Below are 11394 nucleotides of genomic sequence, written 5' to 3'. Positions count from 1 at the left end.
AGATAGATAGATAGATAGATAGATAGATAGATAGATAGATAGATAGACATAGATGTAGCCTTTTCAGATTGGCTTTTCACTTGGTAATACATATTTAAGTTTCCTTCATGTTTTTTTGTGGCTTGATAGCTCACTTCTTTTTACTGTTTAATAATATTCCATTGTCTTGTTGTGCCATAGTTAATTTATCCATTCACCTATTGAAGGATATATTTGTTGATTCCAAGTTTTAGCAATTATGAATAAAGTTGCTATAAACATCGTTGTGCAGGTTTTTGTGTGGACATTAGTTTTCAACTCCTTTGGGTAAATACTAAAGAGCATGATTGCTGGATCATATGGTATAAGTATCTTTAGTCTTATAAGAAATTGTCATACTGTCTTCCAAAGTGGGCTTACCCTCTTTATGCCTTCTCCCTCTTTCTCCAAGCAGGACTCCTTTCTTTGAATTAGTTCTCTAGCAGTGTTGGCTTCTAAGCTGGCATTCTGAGCATGCCCTCTGCAAAGAGAGCCTCTCTGTTAGACTCTTTCCTACTCTGATTCCCAATCCTGATGCCCACACCAATACTAGACCCCATCAAAATCATCAGCCTGTGGCTTACTCCTCCCAGTTCATAATGATCCACTTACAGTAGGCCAAATACCATGTCCCTAAGGACATAGGACTGGGGCTCTATGGAGGGGGGTCAGTTTAAGTAGCAGCCAGTCATAATTTGTTCTCTAAACAGCAGAGATGTAATAATCTAACTTAATGCTGAATCAAAGAAAATAGAGTCAAACTCCAAACCAATTTGATTTGCAACTTGGAATAAAAGCAACATGTCTTGATTTAAATGTCAGGCCCACTGCTGAGTGATGATTTAATAACTTTTATGAGGGATCTTGTCACAGCAAATTCAACACTGGACTAGAATGACTCACAGATAGAGTGTTAGAAATTATACAGAAGAGCACAAAAAGGAACAGGCTTCTCTTAGGGCTCCTCTAGAAACTTTTGCATAAAGCTAATTTGCAATTAGGACGTCTTTTCTCCTCCTACCCTACCATCCAATCTTTCTCTTCACAGATACCTATGCATGTATGTAGAGACAATCCCCAGCTGTGATGTCAGTTCACTGCATTATTTTCTGAGGACACGAGAATAATTCTAGCATGGAGGCTCAGAATTGGTGCAGTTAATCTGAAAGGTGAAGCAGCAGTGAGCCTGGTTATTTCTGAAAGGGACCTCAAGAACTCATCTGGTCTTTACTGCTCTGTCTTCAGACGGGTACTTAACTACTTTCTCTGATTTGAAAGGTGAGAGAACTGAAGTCCTGTGGGGTTAAGAGATTTCTTCAAAGACTCCTGTCTCCTGACTCCCAGGGAATCAATGCTTCCTCCTGCATACCTTGTGAGATATCTTTCCTTGACCTTCCCCAGCTTCCCTGGGCTAACATACTAGAATGCTCAAAGCTGACCATGCCCCAGTTCCAGTCAGCTTCCCAGGTCAATAGGAAACCATGCACAGCTGTTCTTAAGGAAAAAGATTCCATTCTGTTGGCCTAATTGTTCAGTTATCAAGATTCATTTTAGAGGTAATTCAAAGTGTAAATATATTGTGTTTGCCTAGATGAGGGTTGCTTAACCTCAGAAATACTGACATTTTTGGCCAGATCATTTTTTTTGTTGTGGGAGGCTGTTTTATGTATTGTTGGATGTGTACCAGCATCCCTGCCCTCTGGTTAACTGGTCTCTTCCTACAGTATACAACTGCCTCCAATCCCTTTTATATAGAGATTTTAAGTTAATCTTCCCAAACTATACCTCTAACTCAGTCATTCTTTTTTTTTTTAATTTTTTTATTCTTATGTTAATCCCCTTACATTACAACATTAGTTTTAGATGAAGTGTTCCATGATTCATTGTTTGTGCACAACACCCAGTGCTCCATGCAGAATGTGCCCTCCTAAATACCCACCACCAGGCTAACCCATCCTCCCACCCCCCTCCCCTCTAGAACCCTGTTTGTTTTTCAGAGTCCATCGTCTCTCATGGTTCGTCTACCCCTCCGAATTCCCCCGCTTCATTCTTCCCCTCCCGCTACCTTCTTCTTCTTCTTCTTCTTTTTTTTTTTCTTAACATATATTGCATTATTTGTTTCAGAGGTACAGATCTGAGATTCAACAGTCTTGCACAATTCACAGTGCTTACCAGAGCACATACACTCCCCAGTGTCTATCACCCAGTCCCCCCATCCCTCCCACCCCACCCCCCACTTCAACAACACTCAGTTTGTTTCCTGCGATTAAGAATTCCTCATATCAGTGAGATCATATGATACATGTCTTTCTCTGTTTGACTTATTTCACTCAACTAACTCAGTCATTCTTAATGGGAAGCAATCCACTCCACCCCCACTCCCAGGGATGCTTGACAATGTCTGTTGATATTTTTGGTTTCCACAACTCGGGGAGGGGGGTGGCGGTGGATAAGTTGCAGACATCTAGTAGGTAGAGGCCAGGGTGCTACAATACACCAGACAACCCTCCCACTCCACCTCACCTCACTCCCATACATCAAAGATTTTTTTTTTGGGGGGGGGCCCAAAATATCTATAGTGCCAAGGCTGAGAAACCTTCTTCTATCATGTCATCCTCTGGTCAGAAAATTTCCATTGTTCCCCATTGCTTGTGGGAAAGATGCCAGATTTCATGGGTCCTCCTGGTCTATATTCAGCTTATTATTTGCCAACTATAGCTCCTTTTCTGAAGCAACTGAATGGAGTACTGTTTCTGAAACATGTGGTCAACTTTATCACTTACATAACTTTGCTCACACCAACTCTGACTGCCTAGAATGCCCACTTCCCACTGCTAAAGTCAAGTTGAAATGCTATCTTCTCTGTAAAACACTACCTGATTCTGAATTCTCCCAGATACAAATAATTCTTTTCCTAGATGTTCCTATAGTATTTCCATTATATGTCTCTTAAAACATTTATCATGTTCATAATAGAATGGAAATTTTGAGTTGGAAGGGGCTTTTAAAAATATGTCCAGCAATGGGGCACCTGGGTGGCTAGGTCAGTTAAGCATCTACCTTTGGCTCAGGTCATGATCTCAGGGTCCTGGGATTGAGCCCTGCATTGGGCTCCCCACTCAGTGTGGAGTGTGCTTCTCCCTCTCCCTCTGTGTTCTCTCTATCTCTCTCTTTCTTGCTCTCTCTCAAGTAAATAAATAAAATCTTTAAAAAAAAATCTGTCCAGGGGCACCTGGGTGGCTCAGTCAGTTAAGCATCTGCCTTCGGCTCAGGTCATGATCCCAGGGTCCTGGGATCGAGCCCTGCATCGGGCTCCCTGCTCAGCGGGAAGCCTGCTTTGCCCTCTCCCACTCCCCCTGCTTGTGTTCCCTCTCTCGCTGTGTCTCTTTCTGTCAAATAAATAAAATCTTAAAAAAAAAAATCTGTCCAGAAAAATTCCCTTCACTTAAAGAAAAGGAAACTGAGACCCAGAAAGCTGAATTGATTAGTTGAAAGCACACTTTTCCATAAGTCTTGGACCATAGTAACTTGTATCCTTGGCTCCACTCTCCTGGCATGGTTGAAAGAGGTTACCATGGACTTTCAGTCTTGGCACTCACACCTAAACTCTGACACTTGTATGTCGACAGAGTAATTTTTCTTTCTGAGACTCTGTTTTCTCAGCTTTTAATGAAAATAATCATGGCTATTGTGAGAATCAAATGAGAGGGTATATTCAAAATGTTTGGCACATGGTAGATACTTAATATTTGTTAGATGAATAGAAGAATCAACAGTGCTTTAGGGAGTAGGATTTAGGAATTGGTGATGGTCTATGGGACTTCACTAAAAAGTGATTGGAGGTAAAGGGTGGTTACTGCTCCCTATTTTGCACCCTTCCATAGAAAACACAAATTCCTCTGTAGGCCATTGGACCAGTGTCCAAGCTTTCTGTGGAGTAGGTGAATACTGACAGCAGCTCTCAACTTGAAGATGTAGTTCTTGAAATGTTTGCTTTTTTTCTCCCCTTTTGCAATGCTACTGATACAACCTCTCTATTCCCTCAAGCAAATAACAGGTCAGATTGTGGGGAAAGGGTTGGATAGAAGATATGTTTCCTCTATTTCTCCTTGGCTTCCTGTATGGCAGCAGCCTGGAGCTTAGGTGCTATTCAGTGGCCTAATAGGAGTCTCTGTGAGAGGAAACTCTGCATTTGGTGTGGCCATGGGAGCACTTTGGTGCTGCGTCCAAGCCCTGTGATACCTGGTTTTGACATGACTTCAATAAGGTTTATTGAAGCCCTTCTAGCCAGCTCTTCACTCTGGAGCTGCCCAGTCTGTCAGCTTTCTTCCTGCCTAGGGCTTTGGGGTAATGCCATGCTATGCATTTATTCCTTTCATTTACAGAAACAAGTCTTTCCCTAGTCCCAGGGTGCATGTATCTAATAAAAATATCCCTGCTACTCTAATGGGGGGGTGACCTGACAAGCAACTGAAGAAATAGAATGAGACTTCTGATGCCTTGTCTAGACTAGATTGGGAGCATGCCAGAGAGGAGGAAGTTGCCTGACAGTGGGTCTACCCCAGAGCTGGCCCCTGTCTACTCTACCATGTGAGCACAGGAGATTTTGGTTAGAGGGGCTACGGGAGAAGCTCAGGTGAATCTATTACAAATTAACTTAGGAGCCCCCTCTTCAGGGCTTATAGGCCAAGGGTCCTGTAAGAGAAAAAAAATGACTTTTGGGAGGATGAGGAAACCAGTAGAGAGGACAGAGTACCAGACTGAGAGTAAAGAGACTTGGTCTAAATCCCTGCCTCTACCTCTCTGCTTCTGAGAGAGTTCCTAGGGCTATCAACTAAGCCTCACATTCCTGTCTGTGAACTGAGTACAATAAAACCTTCAACCTTCTTCCTAGGATGGCAGAAGTTGAAGATTTGCCCATCTCTGGAGTTTTCACCTTGTGAAACCCAAAGCATTATATAAAACCTCCTACTTTTAGTGAGTAAGTATGTGTGTATGTCTAAAAGGAGGTGTGACAAGGTGGGGGGAGGATACAAATTTATTGGCTGCTTGCCTCAATATGGTATTCTTCAGTTTACTCTTTCCAGAGTCCCACCATTATTTTTCATGTTGAGGCCACTTTGTAGACAGTTGAATTATTTTCCCTTTCAAATTCATTCCATCTAAGGATTGCATTGTCTCCATATCTACTGTAGTCTGGCTCTCAGTATAATTTTGGGTGGGGCCATGGGATTTCAAGGAGTTATATGACTGCCTCCATCTATTGGTAAAGTACTATCTCTGCTGAAGAACTAAAAGTTGACATTTGTCATGGCAGGGGATAAGGGATTCACTCTTTCATTCAAGTATAGAAGGAAATATACACAGTGCTAATAAGGGCCTTTGATGAAGGAATTTGAATTACGGAGGTCAGGGAAGGCTTCGCTAAGGAATTAATGATTGGGCTGAGCTTAGAAGAATGACTGAATATTGACTAAGCAAAGAGAGTGGTGGGAAATATTTGTATACATGTGCATATGCAGTAAGCATTTTAAGCAACAGAATATGCATAGGCCTTATGGTGGGAAGGACTGTAGCACATTCCAGAAACAAATAGAATAATAGTGCAGCTGGTTTTATAACTTTAATAAAAAATTTAAGCTATAGATTTGTATGGTGAGGATTAAAAATGCAAGTGTACCCATATTTGGAGTATTGTTAGGCTAAAACATGTATAGTGAGCACCCACTGTTGATAGAGCATGGGAGGCATTATCAAGAAAAAAACAAATACATCTGCACTGTTGAGCCAACAGTCTGGAAGGGGGTAAAGGGCAAATAAAAATATGTCATATGCAAATTTTCCTCCCAAAATTTTGTCCAACAGGTACACCCATGTAAGGGATATATAGACAGACTCCTGGAGGGCTACTTGGTTGAGGTGACTTGAGCCCACTGGGGTTAATCTGGAAAAGCTTCCTGGAAGTCCTGGATAGTGTTCTCAGGAAGATATGAATTGGTGAATAAGAGGGAAGAAGCTCTTTCTGGCAGGAGAGACAGTATGAATAATAATTTGGTGGTGGTAGGAACACTATTTCTGAGGTGAGAAATTTGGGATAATTAGGTTGGCCTGAATGGAGGAGCAAAGCAGCCTAAATTGGGGCCATGTTATACTCTTTATATGACATGCCAAATAGTTAATTAAAAGAAGGAAAATTAAGGTTCACTGAGCACCATGTGAACAAAAACAATTGGTTATTAAAAAGTAAATTGTCAAGAAGATCAGTCTTGACATCTCCAACTGATCAACTATAGTCAGGACTAGCTTTCTGCAAGACTGTGAGGTAGGTGAAGGTCACTGCCTACCTCTTTTCTTGGGGCCTCTCTACAATTTTCTACCACTGACATCTACTCCAATTTCTGGAGTCCTGTTTGCTTAGGCACTTGATTTTAACAATTAGTTGTTACTCTGTTCCCTTATAAATTAATAGCTCTCCTTTCTTTGGGCATTGACATTTTCTGAGGGAAAATTCTCTGAGAAAACATAAATACTTCAAAGGACAGAATCTACCTCTGATAGAAAGGCAGGTGGTGGAGTGGATGTTTTTGAGCAGGTGACCTTTCCTATTACCCTTTAAATTGAAACTGCCGCCTTACAAGCTTGGCCTTGATTCCAGTGCATATTTCTTCCCTGGATACTGAAAGGGTAGGTTAAGATAAAGGCATGTAGCAGGGGGCAAGGGATTTTTATTTGTTTTTGTGCCTGTCAAATCTCCTGATGATGCAGAATACGGTTCTTTGGAAATCGTCCATGCACAGCAGCACATCTGTGTGGAGAAAAAGGTAGAGCTTTAGAGTCAAGATTAGCCAAGGTTTATATCCTGACTCTATTGCTGTCTCGCTGTGTGATTTTTCACAATTAACTTAACCTGTGCCTCAGTTACCTCATCTTAATGAGTGCGTATCTCACATAGTTATTGTAATGATCAATGGGATGTATGTCTAAGGAGTTTAGCATAGTTCTTGACACTTGATCAAGTTGTTCTTGTCATCAGTTTCATTAGCAGCATCACCGCCACTACCACCCACACCACCCCCAGGTTCCTACTGTAACAGAATAAAATTCTATAACTTCTTGCTAAAGCAAATACCAGCCATCAGCAAAAGAGGAAAGGAGGAAACAGGAAGCCCAGTTGCACTCACACATTCACATTAACTCTAACACCCCAAGGAGAACGTATGAGAAGACAACCCAATCCTCATGTCTCTGTCCCTATTTCTACAGGTACCTGTCGGCTTGGCTGGGCCTATTACTGTGCTGGAGGTGGAGCAGCTGCAGCCATGTTGATCTGCACCTGGCTCTCTTGCTTTGCTGGAAGAAACGCCAGGCCTGTCATGTTGGCAGAGAGCATCATGAGGAACACCAATTCTTACTCCATGGAACTTGACCACTGCCTCAAACCTTGAGTTTTGGCAGAAGATTGGAGAGGGTGGGAAAGAGAAGGGAAAAGGGCCTTGAAAAGAGACACTAAGACTAGGCCACTTGCTACCCACCTGCTAGTAGTGTAGCCTCATGTTTGCATGCTTTTTAAATCACCATTCATTTTCACTTTCCCTTAAGCCATTGGGTCAGTGGCTATTTACAAAATTCATCAAGAACAATGATTCTCTCAAACATTTACCCAGCTGGTGAGTACCCACTAGCCCTCAAGTCCCAAAGTGTTCCTTTGTGCAAAGTAAGAAGAAGACCTCACCTGAAAGGTAACTTCACAATCAAGCAGATCTTCAGAGATTTACAGCTCCTGTCTATCATTTAAATGTTGTATAAGAACACATATGCAAGGAAGGACCAGGAGATGGACTGGGCTGGTTCTTACCACTCTATGTATATGGCCCTCCCCCTGGTATTTATTGCCATCTCCAAATATCTATGGAGTGCCACTGCTCAAATTTTTGTGACTTTCTCAGGACTATACCTTGACTCTTCCTATTTTCTCCTGCTTCTCTTCCTTTCCAGTTGTGGGGAAGCTTGTGGGGAGGGCGACTCCCAATGGGGAAAATACTAATCAAGGATGACTGCATATAGTCTAAGACCCCTTCCTTATTATGCTTTAGAATATTCATAAAAGTTCATTTTGTGTTCTGGCTGGGTGACTGGCATCAAAATAGTGGCAAGTATTCCCTAGTCCCTTATAGATACAGAAATGGTGTTCATCCAATGTTCTGAGCAGAGACTAGCATTTGTTGTACATTCAATAAACATGAATTCACAATGATGATGACAAGGTTGTTTCTGCTGGCTCCTTATTAAAATTTCTAGTAGAGTACATTTTTATTGACTAGGAAATTCACAGTGGTCTTTTGCCCCTATAGTCATTCCTAGCATGATATAAATTTCTCTGCCTGTTTCAAACACTGCTCATCAAATGCTTTCCCCTCCATCTGGGGTGAATTAGACATGAAAGAACACAGCTTTGGTGTCACCTAGGGCTGATGTATTTTTAGGGCTGGCCTCCATCCCATCTGTGCTCAAGTCTGATGGATGGTGTAGAAGAACTTGGTGTCTCCCAGGGACAGAATCTGTCTTCCCCACCCCAATTAATTCAGGCCAGCTCTATTGTTCCATAACTATCACTTTAGGGATTAGGGAGAGCCTGTGACTCAAAAGGCCAGCTCATCTGTTTCTATTCTTAATCACTCCAGAGTGGTTTGGGTACAGCCCTACCTGGAAGGGGAGAAATGGCCAAAACTGGCCTCATTAGTTACATGCCATTTCAAGAAGGGTCAGGGTCCTGATATTGACCTTATGTAGGTAAGTGAATTCAAGCATATACTTCATGAGCTCATTCATTCGTCTAGTCACTCATTCAGGACACATCTCTTGAGTATCCTACTATATGCCACATTCTGTGCTAACTGCTGTGGATAAAAGGAAGAAGAAACACTCACCCTAAAAGAGAAAGTGGTGGGCATTGATAGACATGTAGATAAATAATTGCCAGTGTGTTAAGTGCTAGTAAGTGAAGAAGAGGGGGCTAAAGGATCACGCAGAGAGGCTATTAAGCCAACTTGGGGTGAAGAGATGCATGAGAAAACTTCATAGAAAAGATGATGCCTAAGATAAGTCTGAGAACTGAGTAGGGGCAATTAGTCAGCAAAAGCAAGAGTGTACTAGAAAAAGGAGCGGGAGCATGAAGACATGAAGAATATGGCACCATCATGAAAGCAATGAATAGGGTTGTAAAAAGGGAGGTGGCAAAAATGAAGCTGAAAAGGGAGATACTACCCAGATTCCCTGAGGCTTTCTACTCCAGGATAAAGAGTTTGGATTTTATCCTAAAGGATCACCACTGAAAGGGAAGTGACATGAACATATTTGTGTTTTTGTCAAAAATCAGTTTGACCACAGTGAGGAGAATGAAAGAGAATAGGGAGAAATGAGAGATATTTCAGTAAACCAAGTGTAAAAAGATCCAGTCCTGACTAAGGTAGTAACTGTGGGACTTGAGCAGATGGATGAATTTGAAAGAAGATATTTAGGAATTAGGTTAGGTCCCACAGTACTTAGTCTAATGGATATGTGTAGGTGAGGGTGAGTGAAAGTTTGGGGATGACCACTTTGGGATATGGGTGGTTCTTATTACCAAGATGGGGAATACTAGAGGAATAACAGTAAGGAAGTGATGATTGAATTCATGTCAAGAATGATCTTCCTCGTGGAACTGGATTACGTGTTTAAGGTAAGGCAAGTTGAACACACCTCAGTGGAAGGGAAGAAGTGTACTTGGGTTTGCAATTATAAGAAAGATGACTAAGAAGATGACTAAGAACAGTTAAAACAAAAATGGAACCAGCTCAAGCCTCATTTTTATTATGTAGAAATAATAATGCAACTTTAATTTAGGAAACCCCAAGATATGGAGAATATGTCAAGCATTTGAGAAAAGGCAGACCGCTCTCCTTAGAAAAGACAGATCAGGTGATCTCTCTTCTCAGGATAGGGAACCTCCTGAAATTCTGTGGGATGGAATTTGTGTGAGTGGTATGAATCTTTAAGTCAAGGTCTTGGCAGGAAACAGATGGCATATTCAGTAAGGTATACTTAGCTGAGATGAGCTTTATGCAGGGACCATTTATGGTGGTATGTGTAGGATTAAAGGAACCTGCCAGTGCTGGTGAGACATACAGATACGATGAACAATGGGGAGCTGTTATCACCTATAAGCCTGAAAGGGCAAGGGGAAGAAAGTGTGTTATTGGAACCCAGCAAGAGCTATACGGGTGCAAGAGGGGGGTTGCCTAAGAGCTATGGCTTTAGGTAGCACAATGTGGACTCTGCTTAAATGCAACACAGCTGGGAGGGAGACAGGGGCAGAAAATCTACATATCTCACTCTCTTACCACTCTGATCTCCTGCCAGCGTCCACCATTATCCAGACCCAGCCAGATGCCAGCTAGTAAGGAAGCCTGTTGCTACAGTCCAATGAGGTCAGCTTTGGCACAGAACATGGCAGAGAAGGGCAGAGAATGAACCTTGGGGGGTATGAGGGGCAAATGGAAAATAACAACTCAGTGAGTGTACTTGGCCCTTGACAGTCATTCCCTTACACATTGCTCTCCAGGAAACCTTAATTTGCTGCCCTACATGGCCCAGACACCCGAACACACTGGGAAGTAGTTACACCCTAAAGAGGGGACGGAGCAGGAAGGAGTTAATTCCATTTTAAGAACCATTTTAAATGACTGTCACCTTGTATAAGGTACTAGTTAGTTGGAATGTTTCCTCTCTTTTTCCAGGGAAAGGAGATAGGATTTAAAAGGGATTTTTTTTTTTCCTGTGAGGAAACCAGGCCTTCAGGCTCTCACTCTTGAAATCAGCTGCCTTCAGGGGCTTATACTAAAAGAGGAGTCCAGCCCCTTGTTCAATCTGAATTTAAATTCCTTTCTGCCTGTGTCTGGTTTCTTTGCTGTCAAGCCATGTTTTTGTGTAGATGTCTGACCAGCCTGGTTTTTTCCCCCCCTATGGCCTGGAGTAGTCTCTTGAAAGCTAAGCCTGCCTCCTCTGGCTGCTGTTGAACAGAGAGGAAGTAGAGCCCCTGGTTCAGGTGGAGGGTCAAATGAGTCAAGTGAGGACCTTAGAGACTGTGGTTTGTCCCATGCCTGGCTGGCTGACATGCTCCCCACCTTTGTACACAGATGGAGTGACGAACCATGGGTCATTTACGACTCCTAGAAACACATAGATCTTCTTGGAGGGGTGACAGGATGGAGGCTATTCACCTGGACAAGCTCACAATCCGCTGGGTATTTCATAAGAGCTCATTTAGCAGGACATTCTTGCAGGAAAGAATGCCAGATTGGCAGTAACTGCCCAATTCACATGCCTTCATGTCTATAA

General features: G+C 42.3%; 1 protein-coding gene across 1 annotated transcript in view; it reads left to right on the top strand.

Moving 5' to 3' along the window:
- The window catches only part of LHFPL1 (LHFPL tetraspan subfamily member 1), a 38047-nt gene extending 30554 nt beyond the window's left edge, over nt 1–7493 (top strand). Inside the window, exon 3 of the mRNA XM_035006068.1 lies at nt 7282–7493. Within this exon, the coding sequence (XP_034861959.1) occupies nt 7282–7463 (182 nt within the window). The 3' untranslated portion in view covers nt 7464–7493. The remainder of the gene's footprint in view (nt 1–7281) is intronic.
- Nucleotides 7494–11394: the final 3901 nt, after the last annotated feature.

Source organism: Mirounga leonina, unplaced genomic scaffold (genome assembly GCF_011800145.1).
Source record: "Mirounga leonina isolate KUSES-001 unplaced genomic scaffold, KU_Mleo_1.0 Mir_101664, whole genome shotgun sequence".
NCBI lineage: Eukaryota > Metazoa > Chordata > Mammalia > Carnivora > Phocidae > Mirounga > Mirounga leonina.
The sequence above is the reverse complement of the archived record's forward strand: the minus strand, read 5'-3'. Positions and strand labels throughout refer to the sequence as shown.